Source organism: Podarcis raffonei, chromosome 8, assembly GCF_027172205.1.
Source record: "Podarcis raffonei isolate rPodRaf1 chromosome 8, rPodRaf1.pri, whole genome shotgun sequence".
Taxonomy (NCBI): domain Eukaryota; kingdom Metazoa; phylum Chordata; class Lepidosauria; order Squamata; family Lacertidae; genus Podarcis; species Podarcis raffonei.
In genome coordinates this window covers 41485618-41506134 of record NC_070609.1, presented here as the reverse complement: position 1 = coordinate 41506134, position 20517 = coordinate 41485618, and the positions used below count along the sequence as shown (strand labels likewise).

The window sequence follows — 20517 nt, the reverse complement described above, 5'->3', positions numbered from 1 at the left end:
ATTCTTATTGATATGGTATTAAAATTATAATAAACATGGTGCTTGTAATATTAGTTTTTAAAAAAGCTGTGTGATTAAATAAATGAAAGCTTATAACTGCTTGTGTCCAAGTTTTTTCACAAGAGTAAATAAAGCTATTACATTTTACTGCCACTTCCCATTTAATACAGTAGTGTGCTTATCGAAGAACTGGAATTAGTAATGCATTTCCTTGTTCTCTAGTCCAGTGGCTTACACATTCTTGCTGTTTTACCTCCAAATGTAGTCATCAGTAGTGATAGTGATATGATGTATACAAAACTCAAGCTGTGTACAGTATAATGAGACAAACTCTGAAGCAGCAACCCCCTCTGAATAACAAAATACCCTGATTCAAAGCACTGCAAAGTCTGAGCATGTAACTGGCCCCATTAAACTGGTAGTATCTCTTTTATATCAAGTATGTGTGCCTCTGTTGAATTACAATCAGATTTCCAAAGAAGGTTGAGACACAGCATATTTTAGAGAATCAAAGATTTATTTACTATAGATGTAAAATCATTATTTTGAATTTTTAAAGGTTAAACACTGACATTAATGAATATTTAATCCAACTGCTAACGGTATTCCTTCTTCTTTAATATAAGCCTTTTTTAGATTTTCTTCCTATTCTTATTCAATGTCCAAACCTGTTTTGAAGTTAATTCACATGTTGTGGGGTACTCATTTTGACTTGGAAGAAAAACACAATTTTATAGTTCAAATTGGGAAAAATAAATACAGTAAATGGACAAAAGTACAAAGATTCATAAAACGTTTAGGGGTATGCGTACCCCTGTGTCCCCCCAGAAAAAGCACTGTGTGTACATATGAATTTGAGTTCATTTAACAGGTAGATTTGGAATGTAGAGATCTGTATTCCAGTGTTAATGACATCCATAGTTTCATACATATGGAAAAATTCATACTTTTTTTTTGCGCATTGTCCCTGTGTAAAATGGGACTGAGTTCATCTGAGGATGTACACATGGGCGTCGGCAGGGGTTAATAAACTGAGGATTTGCCCCCTAAAATGAAGCCTGCCCCCCCAACATAAATCCTGGCTACGCCCATGGATGTACACAAGTTGCAAACAAACGGAAAAACGTAAAAGGCGGATCTACACGGATCCTCGTGAATTCATATGATTTTTTCATTCAAATTAAATAAAACCACCATGATACTGTAGACCATGTCTTACTCTGTAGAAAGCATCAAAAAAATCACGCATCCACTGTTTCGGGGGGGCGCAGGGGCGCAAAAACATGGTTAAAAAACACGGATCCTCATGGATCCTCATGATTTTTCCACTAGATCAGCCCAAACTCACCATCAGATCAAAGATCATGGCCATGGGCACAGCATCCACCACAAAAATCACGGATCCACGGCTTCCTGGCGAAACCGTGGCCCAAAAACGTGGTTTTGAAGAACGGATCTTCATGGATCCACACGCTTTTTGCATCGGGCCAACCCAAACTCACTGTCAAATCACACATCATTCCCAGTGGCACAACCTGCACCACAAAAATCACGGATCCACGGCTTCCTGGCCACTCCATGGCTCAAAAACGTGGTTTTCAAGCACGGATCCTCATGGATCCTCACACTTTTTGCATTGGGCCAACCCAAACTCACCGTCAAATCACACATGATGTCCGGAGGCACAGCCTGCACCACAAAAAACACGGATCCACGGCTTCCTGGCCACTCCATGGCCCAAAAACGTGGTTTTCAAGCACGGATCCTCATGGATCCTCACGCTTTTTGCATTGGGCCAACCCAAACTCACTGTCAAATCACACATCATGGCCAGGGGCACAGCTTACACCACAAAAAACTCAGATCCACGGCTTCCTGGACACTCCATGGCCCAAAAACGTGGTTTTCAAGCACGGATCCTCATGGATCCTCACGCTTTTTGCATTGGGACAGCCCAAACTCACTGTCAAATCACACATCATGGCCAGGGGCACAGCCTGCACCACAAAAATCACGGATCCATGGCTTCCTGGCCACTCCATGGCTCAAAAACATGGTTTTGAAGCATGGATCCTCATGGATCATCACACTTTTTGCATTGGGGAACCCCAAATTCACCCTTTATTCACATATCTTGTACATAACCACAGATCTGACCACAAACATCATGGATCTACTGCTTCATGGCCCTGGCCAGATGCTACCCTGGATATATTGGCCAATTTTTAGGTGGGTGTGCTGGGATGGAGGAAACGGAGTTGGCTGAATCTCTATCCTTTAAAGATGGGCGTCCAATGGCTGGGCCAGAATAATTTCAGTTTGGTTTGCCAGCTCCCAGCTCTTCATGGGGCGCAATAGTCACCTGTAGCTGCCATCAGGAGTCCCTGTGTGATCCTGGATGCTTCTGTCTCTATGGAGGCATTGGTCACAAATGTAGCCAAACTGGAATTTTCGAATCTATGTCAGGTTAGGCAATCGGTACCGTACCTGTCCCTTTCCAACCTAGCCATGGTGATCCATGCAGTAGTCACCTGCATACAGTGGTACCTCACAAGACGAATGCCTCGCAAGACGGAAAACTCGGAAGATGAAAGGGTTTTTGGTTTTTTGAGCTGCTTCGCAAGACAATTTTCCCTATGGGCTTGCTTCGCAAGACGGAAACGTCTTGCAAGTTTGTTTCCTTTTTCTTAACACCGTTAATACAGTTGCGACTTGACTTCGAGGAGCAACTCGTAGCACGCGGTGTGGTAGCCTTTTTTGAGGTTTTTGAAGACTTTGGTGATTTTTGAAGCTTTTCCAAAACTTTTCCGACACCGTGCTTCGCAAGACGAAAAAAATCGCAAGACGACAAAACTCGCAGAACAAATTAATTTCATCTTGCGAGGCACCACTCTACTAGACTACTTTAACTTGCTGTACACCTGAGCCGGGGAGTGCAGGGTATAAATGTGAGAGAGAGAGAGAGAGAGAGAGAGAGAGAGAGAGAGAGAGATGCAGGGCTACCCTTGAGACTGCTCCAGAAACTCCAAATGGTCTAAAATGCAGATGCATGAGTTCTTACTTGGACTTTGTGGAGAGCCCACATTCAGTTGGTTGTTCATCAGCTGGATTGGCTCCAGGTGGAGTATCAAATCAGGTTCAATGTTTTGGTGCTAATCTTTAAAGCCCTAAACAGTCTGTGACCTTTCTTATCTGTGGGAATTATCTTCCAATACACCCCCATGAGTGTGACGCTCATCTAACAACAACCTACTGGTGGTCCCTGGCCCAAAACATATCCAGCTGTCCTCAACCAGAGCCAGAGCCTTTTTGGTGGAACACTTTGTCTAATGAGACCAGGGCTCAGTGCAATCTATCTCAGTTCTCTCACTTGTCATGGTGAGTGGGCTTGCACATTCCTATGACCCTTGTGAGCGAAGCCGTTGGGAATCTCGTACTCCCAGCAGGGTCACCCAAGGTGGTAAGGTCAAAGAAAATTAAATATGCTCAGAGTCCTGTAGTGATTTCATGCTCTTTATTGCAGCTTGTAAAACAGTGACTGAATTTCCCCCAAAACCTCAGGCTTTTATATACATTATTTACACAATGAGTCCCGTCTGACTGGCTGATTCTGCTTCCCTCCTGGAGCCTGATTGGTCTTTTCCTGCAAGCCAGTCAGTTCTTGCATTCTAGGATCCTACTTGCCTATTGTTCTAGGATCCAAGCTTAGTACATAACAGGGAAGGAGCTAGACAATGAATGATCCAAGAAGTCCTCAACGGCAGGACAGACGGGTGATAACAAGCAGTGTGTTACAACAGCTGTGAAGGCAGATGAAGGCTGCAGCAGATAGGATTCACCAGTTCGTCGTGACTACTCATGCCATCAGAACAGAGCCCTACTGCGAAGACTGTGCGTTGGTCAGTGTGCACTGATCTACACACATAAAACAAATTCACGCACAGGCATCTTCCAAAAACCCAACCCAACCCCCCCAAACCCTCCCCCCATGGCGATCACTAAATGGCTACGGGGGCAGGAATGTGAAGCCCCTAGTCATGAACCGACACATGGGCGTTCAGTCGTTCTGACTCAAGGAATGAGGCAGTTGAGCAGCTCAGCAGCTGTATCCATGACTGAGCAGCCCCTTTTAGGATCCACTATGCTCACCCCGAAAAGGGGAAGGGGCTGGAAACAGTGCCCTAAACATAGTATGCCTCCCTTTTTCCCTGACTGGATTACCGCGCCCAGGTGGAATCTCTTTTCCCATAGTTTGAATCCATTATTCTGCATCCTAGTCTCTAGAACAGCAGAAAACAATCTTGCTCCCTCTTCAACATGACATCCCTTCAAATATTTAAACATGGCTATCATGTCACTCCTTAATCTTCTCTTCTCTAGATTAAACAAATCCAGCTCCCTAATTCTCTCCTCATAGGGCTTGGATTCCAGACCTTTTACATTTTGGTCACCCTCCTCTGGACATGTTCCAGCTTGACAATATCCTTCTTCAACTGGACACAGTATTTCAGGTGTGGTCTGACCAACCAGAATAGTGTGGTAGCATTCCTTCACTTGATCTAGACACTATACTCCTATTGATGCAGCCCAGAATTGCATTGGCGTTCTTAGCTGCCACATCACACTGTTGACTCATATTCAGCTTGTGGTGGACTAAGACTCCCAGATCCCTTTCACTGGTACTGTTGTCAAGCCAAGTGTCCCCCACCTGTGCATTTCATTTTTTCTATCCAGGTGTAGTACCTTACATTTCTCCCTATTGAACTCCATATTGTTGGTTTTGGCCCAGCTCTCTAGGCTATTCAGGTCATTTTGAATTCTGACCCTGTCCTCTGGTGTATTAGCAACTCCTCCCAGTTTGCAGTCATTTGCAAATTTGATTAGCACGCCCTCTATTCCATCATCCAAATCATTTATAAAAATATTGAATAGCACCAGGCCCAGGACAGAACCTTGTGGAACCCCAATAGTCATTTTTTTCTAGGATGAAGGTGAGCCACTGATGAGCAATCTTTGGGTTCAGCCCGTCAACCAATTACAAATCCACCTAACAGTAGCTTTGTCTGGCCCACATTTTACTGGTTGTTTTGCAATAATATCATGGGGGACCTTTTCAAAGGCCTTACCAAAGTCAAGGTAAGCTGGTACAAGGGAAAGCAGGATTGTAATTACCGTAAAAATTACTGATCACTTTGGATCAGCAGTCTCAACCTAACCCGCTATGTGGGGAGAGCCACATGTTCCTTTGGAAGGCAAGTGGAATACAGTGTGATATACTGACAGCTGTTTTAAAAGATGTATCTGTAACTTAAAATCCAGTATCAGAAAAAAACAAAAATAGATGGTCCCTGTGTGGATAGTCATGTTTGCATGATGGGGCCACCTCCAGTGACCATGTGGCCTGATATAAGAGGGTTCTAAAATCAGTCCTGAAAGTAGACTGATTGAGAATGACACACTCATAGCTTTTGCTCTGCCATTAACAAGGTGAGCTGAAGCAAATTATTGCCTCCCTTTGGGCTTAGCAATATTTCCTACAGCATTCTTGTTGAAGGGCATTGGAGAGTTAGGTGAGGGTCACTTTTCTGTTTTTCCATCAAGCCCCCAGACAAGAATGCTACGGCATCAGCCCCAAACACTCAGTCTCATAACAAAAAATACTCAACGGAGTTAGGGCTGAGGGTAGGGGAAGTACAATCATGATCTTTACAGTCCTCTAGAAGCTGACCCTTTTGGTCATTGTGGTCATGGAGCCAAATATCTGTTCCCAAGTTTAAAGATCTAAACAAGTAAAGAACAAGCTTGCCCTTTACATGCAAAAGCCCTGAAATTCAGCCCATTGGGCAACGGATCATGGGGCTGGGAGGAGGGAGGTAAGGACTAGCACCTTCTCTGCCCTCCACCTCCAACAGCTACACCTGAAAGATTCATGATGGGGTTCGATTTGAGAAGCTGAATGTTTATAAAGGCACTTAGCCAATTTCTGCCACAGAAATTCTGAACAGAAACACTCTGCAGGATCAGCCCCCAAAAGAAACTGCTCTATGGTCTCTGTGTTGGGAAATGGGAACAGATCTTGCTCATCACCAACCTTCCCTCCACAAATCAGTATCACTACGAGGCTGAACTGAACAGCTTGCTCTAGAGTTTTAAGAGATACGTTTCTGTGGTGTAGTGGTTAAGAGGGGTGGACTCTAATCTGGTGAGCTGGGTTCGCTTCCCTGCTCCTCCACATACAACTGCTGGGTGACCTTGGGCCAGTCACACTTCTCTCTGAACTCTCTCAGCCCCACCTACCTCACAAGGTGTCTGTTGTGCGGGTGGAAGGGAAAGGAGATTTTTAGCCACTTTGAGACTTCTTCAAGTAGAGAAAAGCAGGATATAAAAACTAACTCCATAAATAAGAATTCTATGGAAAAGGACCATCCCTGCCATGATGATGAAAACTATATGCTTGGATTTTGCTGTATTATACCAACCTGTGGAATATGACAGTTCGCAGTTTCAAAATCTATTTGGCCACAGTGGATTGACAGTCTGGACACACGAAAACCTCTGGAAGATCTTTTGAATCAATGGCTATGCGAAAGCAGTGGTACCAGTCCTTGCAGTTTCCTTCACAGTAAACCATAGTTAGGTCACCACTGGGCCTCCTGCACCCTTCCTTCAAGAAACATAGTGACCAGCAGCCTTCGAACAAGGAAGGTAAAATATCTGAGCAATAGGTTAGTGTATCCTTCCATCCCTCTGGGCATGATCGAGACACAGTAATGTAACTCTCGTTCAAGATTTGTCTCTTTGGGAGGAACAGCATCAATTTCCACTTGAAAATATTTGTCTTCTCTTTCGAAATAGGTTTTCCCACAGGAACGGGGTGTCAGAGACAGAAATAATGGGAGAGGTCCATTGACTGTGAATGGAATATTTTGACAGATAACTAAAGAAGAGAAATAAACTGATTCCAATGTTGCCTTTTGCATTCTAATGAAACAAAATATCTGAAAAATGAAAATAATTTTCCTTTGCTGGACTTGCCTTAAAGAAATGGATACAAATAGAAATTGCTTCCTCTAGAGGGAGCCTGTTAAATTGTTGCTACAGTCTACTTGAGGACTCAACAACTGTCAGATTAAGATCGTGGGACCAGACTTGTTTGACCTTGATAAAGTATGAGCAGGAAGGAAGTTTGGGTGCTTGCTTTATGCAAGACAAATGCCTTGCTGGAACAGATGCATGAAAAGATGGATTTGATGAATGAGAAAATGGACTTGGTGACTGTTGTGGTTAATAACTGTGGACAAGCAGGGAATATTGAGACAGAAACCATTCAAGGACCAACCTATGAACCTGTATTGACTGGGCAAGTGCAGAAGATAATGGAGGAGGATGTGGCCGCATCTCAAACATTACAAATGGAGAGACCCGAGGCCCTACAGGAGCATAAACCGCTGTCATTGAAGATTGAAGTTGGAGTGGGCCAGGGGGAGTCTGGAGCTGAGGAGGTTCTTAACTTTGGAGAGACTTTGAAATATGCTTTTAAATATCTTTTGGAGTACACTGATGACTGTGGAGAGTGGAACTGTGGGGAATGGGCGGCTTTGATGAAGGGAGATGGAGACAATTTTGGATTTGAATCCCCCAGAGATCTGCTCCCCAATGAGAAAGGGAAGAAATTAAGAAAGAGACCAACAATCGACAAGGAAAAGGGCAAGTATAAACAAAAAGAAGAAGATTTGCAGAAGGGGCATGGAAGAGACTTAAGAGCCTCGGACATAAGACTTCCAGGTTGATGGACTAGATGGAATGGACAGTAAGGAATGACACGACCCGGGACCAGGAAGAAGAGACGCTGGATGAAGATTGGAAGAAAATTTATAAAGAAAACTTTTTATTGGGGGAATTAGCCTAAAATGAATGAATATTAGGGAAAATGTTAGAAGGAAACTATATGACTCTAGCAGAATATATCAGGAGTTATGGATAACTGAGCATTAAGTTTTAAGCCTTAAGGCGTTTTATGGTAAGACAAGGTTAAATAAATTAAGGTAATTTGAATAACAGAATATGGGGAAAGATGGAAAGGATCTGTTGAGTTAAATAATAGGTTAAATTGATAAGATAAATTATTTAACAAAAATTGAGAAAGATGGAAAGAATTTGCTGAAATAATTAACTAAACTAGAATACAAAAAGGGAGGTGTGAGGAGGTCAATGAAACAAGCAAATGGAAGTTGGAGATATGTAACCCGGGATTTGTGTTTTTTGTTTTATTTCCTTTTTTGCCGTATTGTTGTATTGGTTTTTATGTTTTTGCGTTTTTCTCTCTTTTTTTCTCTTTTCATGTACTGTAGTTGTTCTCTATTTTCTTTTTTTTTGTAATTTTGAAATTATTAATAAATATTACTTTTTTTTAAAAAAGGTTTCCTCACAGTACTGTATTATTTCTTTTGCAATCCAGGGTCTAATGGCAGCCATATCCTTTTGTATGAACTGTAATTGGATGTTATTGCATCAATCACAGAGTGGTTCAATCCATGTTTGGAATCTAGATAGAACATGGTCTTCCTTTTAAAAATGATTACTATCAGTATCCAGTGGACTTCTCTGTCATTTACTGGAATAATCAAAACATCTTTCTTTAGCACTCCAAATCTCAAACAGTTCTTCAGAGCTTACACTGGCAATCTTTGACATATCTGCATGAAGTGGCAAGTATGGTAAGTGGGAAAATTGTTCCATCATGACCTAGCTCTTTGGCCATGATCACCCTGGAGGCAAGAAAGGCATCTATTATGCGATCATTTATCCAGTTTGATCCTTTCAGTGTGGTTATGTCATAGTCATACACACGGATGTTGCCAACTGAACCCACAAGTCCCATGGTTTGTAGACTGAGTGTGGGGAAGGTACAGTTGTGCCATGGGGAAACTGATGTACAAATCAGTGATTTGTCCAAACACTTCTCACTTTGTGTTGAGAATATGGGGCTGCTATCAAAAGAATCAATATTGGTCACTGTTAAATCCTCTTTCCCACTTTTTGGAGTGGAGGTCATCTGAGGCTGAGTGCTTTCCAGGTGTCTCATAGTCAGTTGGTGATCTTAAGGAGCCAAACCCCTCAGCAGCCTGCACTGAGTCAGCTGCTGGAGCTACTGTTATCTTTTCCTGCAGCCTGGGGAACTTTCTTCCCGATCTACTCTTCTGTCTTTTATTTCACTTCAACTGTGTGAGCTGCAACTGGCAAGGCTTCCCTGGTTCTGGTGGCATGCTGATAGATTTTGTGGCAGCTATAATATGGTAACAAGTCCTGGCTGATGGGTGCGCACACAATGTCCTGTACGGACTGTGCATGCATGGCAGCCCGTATGGCCGCTGTGCGTGTGGCAGCCCGTATGGTCGCCAGGAGAGCGGCTGCCCATACAGCCTGTACGACCGCCGTGAGAGGGGCTGCCTGTATGGACGCTACGCGAGCAGCAGCCTGTACAGTCACCGCGAGAGCAGCTGCCCATATGGCCCATACGGTCACTGCGAGAGGGGCTGCCTGTACAGTTGCTGCAAGAGCAGCAGCCCACATGGACGCCGCACAAGTGGCAGCCGGTACAGCGACCGTACTGTCACTCTCCCCCCAGCATGGCACCCCGGGGCACCATCACCCCGCTGCCCCTTCATAAGTCCCTGCAGTCAATCAAATGTACTATGAACAATCTGAAGTCATGCTGGGCACAATTCACCACTAATCCTGTTCTTTTTCTAAAAACACGTGGTGGACTCCAGGAAAGCTGTCAGCAGGTACCATGATGCCCATGGGCACCACGTTGGAAACCCCCTATTTCAAAGTTTGCACTGACAAAATCTGTTGGCAAGAAAACTTGCAGTTAAACCTCCATTTATAATTACCACCCCCGCAAAGCAACCAACTTTTGTCCCAGAACCATTTGTAGCTGAATTGACGCAAGACAGGTGATTGTTTTTCATGGTTACTTTGGTGGTCTCCATCTAGTTGGTTTGATAATTTACATTCACAGGTAAGATCATCACAATCTCTGCCTTGGATACTCTTGAGGTTTAGCAGCGTCAAAAATTTCCAGGTGCTGTTCTTCACAGTGGAAGCTATGAATATGAATGTCATTTTAATTCAATGTTCTTGCTAATGCAGAACCATTTCAGATAGTGTTTGTATTTCGGTCATTCCATGGACATTGGTGTGATCTTACAATATAATTTGGTGGAGTCCATTTAACAATCATGCCAATCCATGAGGATTAAAGTATTTAATATAGTGTTTGTTCCTTGGCTGTGCTCTGTGGTTTTTGTGGTTCATTCTGTCTTCATATACATCATGTGTGATTTGATAGTGATTTCAGGGTGACCAAACATAAAAAACCTAAGGATCCATGGGGATCTGTGCTTCATGAGAATCTTTTTACAGCATGGCAGTGCCCCAAAGTGATCTGGCCATGAGCAGCATAGGTGGTCGGGTAATGAATATGGGGTGACCAAGAAAACTGTGAAGCCGTAAATTTTAAAAATATATATATATATATTCAATTTTATAAGGATAGGGAAGTACAGAAAGGGAAAAGGGGGAGGGGATAGATATATAGATAGATTAGAAATTTAAAAGACCTATAAAGATTATCAAATCCTACAAAGTACTACTACAACTACTACTAATATATTTGTACCCTGCCCATCTGGCTGGGTTTCCCCAGCCACTCTGGGTGGCTTCCCCCCAAAAAATGAAATAAAAATACATTAAAAAGTCACACATTAAAAACGTCCCTAAACAGGGCTGCCGTCAGATGTCTTCTAAATGTCAGGTAGTTGTTTATCTCTTTGACATCTAATGGGAGGACATTCCACAGGGCAGGCGCCACTACCAAGAAGGCCCTCTGCCTGGTTCCTTGTCGCTTTGCTTCTCACAGTGAGGGAACCACCAAAAGGCCCTTGGTGCTGGACATCAGTGTCTGGGCAGAACAATGGGCGTGGAGATGCTCCAAAAGCATGAGGATCCATGAGGATGCGTGCTTCAAAACCATGTTTTTGGGCTATGGAGTTGCCAGGAAGCCGTGGATCCGAGTTTTTTGTGGTGCAGGCTGTGCCCCTGGACTTGATGTGTGATTTGACAGTGAGTTTGGCCTGGCCCAATGCGAAAAGCGTAAGGATCCATGAGGATCCGTCCTTCAAAACAACATTTTTGGGCCACGGAGTGGCCAGGAAGCCGTGGATTTCAGTTGTTGTGGTCCGGGCTTTGCCCCTGGCCATGATGTGTGATTTGACGTTGAATTTGGGCTGATCTAGTGCAAAAAGCGTGAGGATCCATGAGGATCCGTGCTTGAAAACCACGTTTTTGGGCCACGGTATGACCAGGAAGCCGTGGATCCGTGATTTTTGTGGTGGATGCTGTGCCCCTGGCCATGATGTGTGATTTGACAGTGAGTTTTGGTTGGCCCAATGCAAAAAGTGTGAGGATCCATGAGGATCCGTGCTTGAAAACCACGTTTTTGGGCCACGGAGTGGCCAGGAAGCCGTGGATCTGAGTTTTTTGTGGTGTAAGCTGTGCCCCTGGCCATGATGTGTGATTTGACAGTGAGTTTGGGTTGGCCCAATGCAAAAAGCGTGAGGATCCATGAGGATCCGTGCTTGAAAACCACGTTTTTGGGCCACGGTATGACCAGGAAGCCGTGGATCCGTGATTTTTGTGGTGCAGGCTGTGCCCCTGGCCATGATGTGTGATTTGACAGTGAATTTGGGCTGATCTAGTGCAAAAAGCGTGAGGATCCATGAGGATCCGTGCTTCAAAACCAGGTTTTAGGGCCACGGCATGAACAGGAAGCCGTGGATCCGTGATTTTTGTGGTGCAGGCTGTGCCCCTGGCCATGATGTGTGATTTGACAGTGAATTTGGGCTGATCTAGTGCGAAAAGCGTGAGGATCCATGAGGATCCGTGCTTCAAAACCACATCTTTGGGCCATGCCGTTGCCAGATAACCGTGGATCTGAGTTTTCTGTGGTGCAGGCTGTGCCCCTGGACATGATGTGTTATTTGACAGTGAATTTGGGGTGGCCCAATGCAAAAAGCGTTAGGATCCGTGAGGATCCGACGTTCAAAACCACGTTTTTGGGCCACGGTATGGCCAGGAAGCCATGGATCCATGACTTTTGTGGTGGATGCTGTGCCCCTGGCCATGATGTTTGATCTGATGGTGACTTTGGGCTGGTCTTGTGCAAAAATCATGAGGATCCATGAGGATCCGTGCTTCGAAACCACGTTTTTGGGCCACGGAGTGGCCAGGAAGCCATGGATCCGTGACTTTCATGGTGCAGGCTGTGCCCCTGGACATGATGTGTGATTTAGCAATGCGTTTGGGTTGGCCCAATGCGAAAAGTGTGAGGATCCTTGAGGATCCGTGCTTCAAAACCACGTTTTTGGGTCACGGTATGGCCAAGAAGCCGTGGATCCGAGTTTTTTGTGGTGCAGACTGTGCCCATGGACATGATGTTTGATTTGACAGTGAGTTTGGGGTGGCCCAATGCAAGAACTGTGAGGATCCGTGAGGATCCATGCTTCGAAACCACGTTTTTGGGCCATGGTGTGGCCAGGAAACCGTGGATCTGAGTTTTTTGTGGTGGATGCTGTGCCCCTGGGAATGATGTGTGATTTGACAGTGATTTTGGGTTGGCCCAATGCAAAAAGCGTTAGGATCCATGAGGATCCGTGGTTCGGAACCACGTTTTTGGGCCACGGTATGGCCAGGAAGCCGTGGATCCATGATTTTTGTGGTGGATGCTGTGCCCCTGGCCATGTTGTTTATCTGATGATGACTTTGGGCTGATCTTGTGCAAAAATCATGAGGATCCATGCTTCAAAACCACGTTTTTGGGCCACGGTATGGCCAGGCAGGCGTGGATCTGAGTTTTTTGTGGTGCAGGCTGTGCCCGTGGCTATGATATGTGATTTGATATTGAGTTTGTGTTGGCCCAATGCAAAAGCGTGAGGATCCATGAGGATCCGTGCTTCAAAACCACGTTTTTGGGCCACGGTATGGCCAGGAAGCCGTGGATCTGTGATTTTTGTGGTGGATGCTGTGCCCCTGGGAATGATGTGTGATTTGACGGTGAGTTTGGGTTGGCCCAATGCAAAAAGCGTGAGGATCCATGAGGATCCGTGCTTGAAAACCACTTTTTTGGGCCACGGAGTGGCCAGGAAGCCGTGGATCCGTGATTTTTGTGGTGCAGGCTGTGCCCCTGGACACGATGTGTGATTTGACAGTGAGTTTGGGTTGTCCCAATGCAAAAAGCGTGAGGATCCATGAGGATCCGTGCTTGAAAACCACGTTTTTGGGCCATGGAGTGGCCAGGAAGCCGTGGATCCGTGATTTTTGTGGTCCAGGCTGTGCCCGTGGCTATGATATGTGATTTGACATTGAGTTTGTGTTGGCCCAATGCAAAAGCATGAGGATCCATGAGGATCCGTGCTTCAAAACCACGTTTTTGGGCCACGGTATGGCCAGGAAGCCGTGGATCCGTGATTTTTGTGGTGGATGCTGTGCCCCTGGGAATGATGTGTGATTTGACGGTGAGTTTGGGTTGGCCCAATGCAAAAAGCGTGAGGATCCATGAGGATCCGTGCTTGAAAACCACGTTTTTGGGCCACGGAGTGGCCAGGAAGCCGTGGATCCGTGATTTTTGTGGTGCAGGCTGTGCTCCTGGCCATGATGTTTGATCTGATGGTGACTTTGGGCTGATATAGTGCAAAAATCATGAGGATCCATTAGGATCTGTGCTTCGGAACCACGTTTTTGGGCCACAGTATGGCCAGGCAGGAGTGGATCCGAGTTTTCTGTGGTGTAGGCTGTGCCCCTGGCTATGATGTGTGATTTGACAGTGACTTTCGGTTGTCCCAATGCAAAAAGTGTGAGGATCCATGAGGATCTGTTCTTGAAAACCACGTTTTTGGGCCACGGTATGGCCAGGAAGCCATGGACCTGTGATTTCTGTGGTGGATGCTGTGCCCCTGGCCATGATGTGTAATTTGACAGTGAGTTTGGGCTGATCTAGTACAAAAATCATTAGGATTCATGAGGATCCGTGTTTTTTAACCATGTTTTTGCGCCATTGCGGCACCACGAAACAGTGGATGCGTGATTTCTTTGGTTCCTCCTACAGATTAAGATGTGGTCTACAGTAGCATGGTGTTTTCATTTTGTTTCAATATAAAAATCATATGAATTCATGAGGATCCGTGCCTCGGATCCATGTTTTTGTGGTGCTGCAGCGCGGCAAAGTGTTGGATCCACGTTTTTTATAGTCCAGTTTGTAGGCGTGCCTTCTAAGTGTGATTTGACACTGCATTTGTTGGAATTATTTTTTAAAAAGTGGAGGATCCATGAGGATCCGTGTAGATCCGCCTTTTATGGAGACCCCAAACAAACTTTTGCAAATAACAAAAGAATTTCTACCTATCGGTTCTCAGTTGCGCTCAGGCCTCAGAACCCAAGATCTTTCATATGCAACTGCTGAATGGGGGGGGGGACCACCCTGTTTTGTCCACATACTTATCAATAAGCCATATTCCATTTTACAAATGGAGAGATAGAAAATGCTGGTCTTTTATTTCCAGCCGCGGATAATATCTGGAAGGCACTAGGAGCAAACTGGGTGTGAGACTTGCTTCGTAGAACGCGGGCCCCTCATGAATATGGAAAACGCCAGGTATAAATATGTATGAGCTGCCTGTCAGTCTCTCCGCCGAGTTCCCTTCCACGCTCTTTCTCCCTCTCCTCCCGCCACCGGAAGTGCCCCGCCGGTCGGCGGATCGGGAACGGCCGAGAGCAACATGGCGGCTACGGCAGCAGCAGCGGCGGGGGCAGGAGGAGCCGCAGCAGCCGTGTCACGGGCGCCGCCCGCTCGGCGGCCCGGCCTGGGCCTGGGTCTCGGCCGCCCTCCGCGCTCGGCGCCGCGCGGCCCCCGCGAGCGGCCGTCGAGCCCGTGGGAGCTGGTGAGGCCCTCGGTGACGGAGCTCTCGCGGGCCGTCAGGAGCAACATCCTGTGCACGGTGCCCGGCTGCGGCAAAGTGCTGCCCAACCCGCCGGCGCTGAGCATGCACCTCAGCAAGGCCCATGGTGTGCAGCAGCAGCAGCAGCAGGTAAGCGGCGGCGGCGGCGGCGGCGGTGCCCTCCCCTCTCCCGCTCCTCCGGGGACCCAACGCCTTCCCTCTCCCTCCAGAGGCGCGCCAGAGAGGGGTTTCATTTCAGCCCCACTTTTTAGCATTCGGTTTCTTTATAAGCTTCCCAGGTAACAATGTACTACTGATGGGTAGCTATCAGAATTCAATTATTTTCATTGATGGCGGCTATCTGAATTCAAATGTTAATGTTAATAATCACTCCCTTCCAGCATCGGTTTGTTCACAACGTTCCCAAGTATTGGTGGGTAGCTGACAAAATTCAATTATTAATTATAATATTCAGCCCCTCCTCGTATCCCACGCAATAATTATTAACTGGTAGCTATAGACAGTCAGTTATTAATAATAATAACAGCAACAAAAGCCCGTTTCCTATTCTCCGCACCCCACCCCCTTTTGGTTGATTTACCTCAGATACCCCTTTCCCCTCCCTCCCTCCAGTGGCATTCTTAATATCTTTTTAATGCTCTGTTGTTGTTGTGAGCCACTTTGAGCTCATTTTCTTTGCTTGAAAAGTGGTATGCCAATACAATGTTAAATCAAACCTCAGAGACTCCCTTTCCCATTCACAATTCCTTCTTAGCTTTATTTAAAGGTTTCAGGCATATCTAGCAAAGCTGCCATACAACCATGATAATAAAATAACTTTTAAATAAAGCAAATGTTAGGGAGGGCCCATAGCTAAAGTGATGCACATCCTTTGCATGCACAAAGCTCCAGGTTCAGTCTTGGGACAAGATTCAATTTCTGCTAGTTGTGGCAGATGATACTGGACTGGATGAACCATTTGATCAGATTTGGTGTGAGGTAGCTTCCTAGTTGCTCATGTAGAAGATTCCTTGTTGAATACTCGCACCTCCAGTTAAAAGTATCTTATTGGGAAATAATTATCCTTGAGATCCGAGAGACCTGTGGCCAGTCAAGATAGAAAATACTGAATTAGATAACCATTGGTGTAAGACTGGGAGTAGCCAACATGGTGCCCTCTAGACATTTTGCACTACAGCTGCCACCATCAGCCCCAGCCATCATGGCCAGTGATCAGATATTATGGGGGGATCGTAGTCCATAACAACTGGTGACCACCACATTGCCATTCCTGATCTAAATCATAGGAATATGGTATATGAAAGTGCCATACTGTGTCCTTTGAGTCAGTATAATGGGCTGTATCCAAGGTTAGTTCTACTCAGCGAAGACCCATGGAAACCCAACCCACTGTAACCTCATTTCATATGCTTTGAATGTAGAAGGTTTCAGGTTCAATCATCAGTATCTCCAAATGTTGGGAGTATAGTCAGACTATACTCAGCCTGAAATAAGTTAGTGAGGGTCTTTTAGGGGGGAGGCAAAACACTGGGTTTATTGAAATCAAAGTTAGAGAGGTCTCATACACTCACAAACACTCTGTGATGGAGTGGGGTTTGTGGTGGAAGCTTTACACTGCAGAGATCTTGCCCCTCCCCAAATGGTTCTGTCCCTCTAATACCTTTTATCCCTCAATAACTTTATCATCTGAGCCTCTTCGTCTGTTCACTTAGTACTTCCCAAAATTCTCTAGTTCGTAACTTGGTTGATTGGCATCATAATTGCAAGTAACTTTGGTATTATCAGGATGTTTTCTGTTCTTCCTGGGGAAGACTGGGTACCAGCTATCCCTGGAATGTTATTTTCCTCTCATGCTTCTGGAATTTCTGTTAATCATAGGTTAGCCTGTGACTTCCAAGGACTGTGGCTCTTATTGTGGGTTCTTAGCTCTGTAGCTTCATGATGATTCTGTAGAGGCGGAATTCTAATGCTTTGTTCATTTGTGATACTCAGTATTTCAGCTCAGCTGCCATCCTACTTCCTTTCCTTTAGTAATTTTTCAGCAGAAAGTATCCATTCTAACCATTCATTCACAGAGTTGCAATACATACCGTAATTGGTAATCATCCACCACACATTCTGCTTGACCTAGAACAATGTGTAACATAAGTGCAGTGGTACCTCAGGCTAAGTACTTAATTCGTTCCAGAGGTCCGTTCTTAACCTGAAACTGTTCTTAACCTGAAGCACCACTTTAGCTAATGGGGCCTCCTGCTGCCGCCGCACCGCCGGAGCACGATTTCTGTTCTCATCCTGAAGCAAAGTTCTTAACCCGAGGTACTATTTCTAGGTTAGCAGAGTCTGTAACCTGAAGCATATGTAACCCGAGGTACCACTGTAAAGGGTTGTTTGAGTAACAGGGCTGGGGAAGACATGCCTGTAATATTGGAGAACCACTGATCTTGCTCCCTCATAGTAAGCAGGTTTAGAACCAAAGCCCGAACTAGAAGTCTCAAGTGACTACATAATTTGAACTAGACCTTCCAAACACTTGCTGCTGCCACCACCTATTTAGCCCCATATGATGATATGTCTTTCTGCAAAAAGGAGACAAGTAGTGGCACCACTAATCTGTGACCCTCACCATAAGCATCTGACAAATCCCCTCACTGTGGTCCTCCTGTAAACGCTCTCACACAAACATATTTACACACACAAAAACTTTTTCTGTAAGCAAATATGAGGAGGCGCCTCTTGAAGGGCCAAATAATGAACCCACCCTAAAATCTCTTTCTTAGCAGAGTCCTCAGTAGGCTCTTATATAAATGTACTAGGTGCCGGTCAGGGTTTCTTCAAACTCTCAGAATCCTTCAACTACTATGGCCCACTGATACATGTGGCAGCTTCATGTGGCCTTGTTGCAGCCTTTCCTGATTCCTCACTCCAGCCAAACATCCAGCCTGCCAAGCTGTTGTTAAAATCAGGCAAGAGCATCCCCATTTAAAATATTTAGAAATCCCTTCCTAAGCTCTGAAACTGCACTTCATCTAAGCTTTCTAGGTTCAATGAACAGTATCCCCACACCATCTACATTGCTTTATCGCAACCTGTGTGCTCTTTCATTCCACAAATTCACTCTGTACAGTGGTACCTTGGTTCTCAAACTTAATCCATTCCGGAAGTCCGTTCCAAAACCAAAGCGTTCCAAAACCAAAGTGTGCTTTCCCATAGAAAGTAATGCAAAATGGATTAATCCATTCCAGACTTTTAAAAACAACCCCTAAAACAGCAATTTAACATGAATTTTACTATCTAACAATATCATTGATCCATAAAATGAAAGCAATAATCAATGTACTGCAGTCACACAACCAATCAATCAGTAACTGAACTGGGTTCCACACAGTCACAAAATCAAAACAAAAAGAGCTACAAAAATGCAAAATAAATAGCAAAAACAGACAGACCTCAGCATAACACTCAAAACGGAAGTGTGGCACTCAAAACGGAGCATGTTCAACTGCCGGGGGGAAATCGCAAACCAGAACACTTACTGCTGGGTTTGCAGTGTTTGGGTTCCAAGTTGTTTGAGTACCAAGATGTTGAGAACCAAGTTACCACTGTACCTTTCTTAAAATTTCTGAGTATGCCCCAGGTAAGGACAACTTCATAACCTTCCCAGACCTAGCCTGAAACCCTAGTAACCTAATCACTGTATCTATGAAAGGCTCACTGTATTTAATTACAGATTCCTTCAGCTGCTCTGTGTATTTCAGACTACGGAAGGAAACCTCCTCTCACCAAAGCCAGAATCCCTGCCGCTAATCTTTCTTTTCTCCTGTAACTTTCTCTTCTCTTGTGTTTATCTTGAAAATGAGCTTTGTGCCTGAGCCCATGGTGCTGTTTTCAAAATCCTGGTATTTAAGTGAAGTACTCACATCTTTGCTACTGCCTTTATGGTTGGGTTCCTGCTTCTGATTGTACTTTGTTGATAATATTATTTAAGTTTTAATCTCTTTCCAAATTTGAAATGTGACCTTTAATGGGAAGTGGCTGGCGGCTTCTGCCAAATCCCTTCCAGAAGTGCTTGATAAAACCTCTGGTGGGAAGCTGTAGCTATTTAGAGCAAAACAAGTGTTTATAAAACAATGTCCTCCATCTTGCAGCCAGATACTTTGTTTGGAAAGTACTGACTTAATTAAGATTTTGAAGTAATGTGACAATAATATTGCAACATGTCCTACTTGGACTCCTTGTGATCCCTCCTCATCCCTTTACATATCCCAGGGTGGCATATTGGCTTGTTGGGCTTTTACCTCAGAAATATCTTTTCAGACTTATTTTCACTCCAACCAACAATTTTTCCCCTCAAAATGGTATTCCATATTTTAGTGCCAATATTACAGTAGACAGTAAGATACCTGATAGTGCTTTAGAACTATGAGTACAGTGGTACCTCAGGTTACATACGCTTCAGGTTACATACGCTTCAGGTTACAGACTCTGCTAACCCAGAAATAGTACCTCGGGTTAAGAACTTTGCTTCAGGATGAGAACAGAAATCATGCTCCAGCGGCAACAGGAGACCCCATTAGCTAAAGTGGTGCTTCAGGTTAAGAACAGTTTCAGGTTAAGAACGGACCTCCGGAACGAATTAAGTACTTAACCCAAGGTACCACTGTATATGGAAATCTGTATACCCTTGTGAGTGAATTTTGAAGTGAGACTTGCATTGTATATGGGGAAACTGAGCTCTGTAAAATAAACAGGAAGACTCCAGTCACTGGGTCTGTGAGCCAGTTTTAAGTCACCACTCATCCATGGATCTCACTAGGTGACCTTGAGGCAGTCATTATTCTTCAGCCTAACTTACTTCATGTAGTAATTGTGAAGATAAAATGGATGGGTGGAAGCCTGAGATGAAAAATGTAATAAATAAACGCTGGCAGCTTTTTGTTGTTTTTAAAGATTCTTTTGCTTAAGGTTTGGAAATATTTTTCATTCCTAGGGATTTATATATGCTACCACTGCTGTTTATTAACGGAAGGGTAGGGAGGGCCTGAAGAGTAGAGAGAGTCTTCCTGCATTCTTCAGGACTGAATCGTTGCATTTCAGGTTTTAGCATCTCTAGGCTGTTCTCTCACACTTTCCCCACTCCTTTTTGAAAGGGAAGATAAAAAGAAGTTAGAGAAGAGGTTGGGCACCGATGATGAAACTTACACTCCAGCCAGTCTGAGCATGTGTTTAATTCAGCTGGTTTGGAAAGCCTTGGATTACGAATACTTGGGGACCTTAATGTATAAAGAGAATGCCACACTTTAAAAAGCCTTTAAAAGTTCTGCAGTCCAAATTTTACACCAAGGAAAGCTGTCTCTTTGTATTAATTGAACCACACCCATATACTTCTGCAATCAAACTATTTTGTAATGTTGGGCACTGAATCCCTGTCCCCAAACTACTGGAATTAAGCCCTATCTCAAAGCTACTGGAAATCCTACTGATTTCCTTCTGGCTTCTGAGA

The 20517-nt window shown here is 44.6% G+C and overlaps 1 protein-coding gene across 3 annotated transcripts in view; it reads right to left on the bottom strand.

The window, feature by feature from the left end:
- CMC2 (C-X9-C motif containing 2) overlaps positions 1-20517 on the bottom strand; it is a 77355-nt gene that overhangs the window by 26261 nt on the left and 30577 nt on the right. Inside the window, exon 5 of one of the 3 annotated variants that reach the window (XM_053399569.1) lies at positions 15835-16097. The exons of the other annotated variants lie outside the window; for them this stretch is intronic. Within the exon in view, the coding sequence (XP_053255544.1) occupies positions 16062-16097 (36 nt within the window). The 3' untranslated portion in view covers positions 15835-16061. Of the gene's footprint in view, positions 1-15834; positions 16098-20517 lie in introns of those variants that run through there. 3 annotated transcript variants of the gene reach the window in all.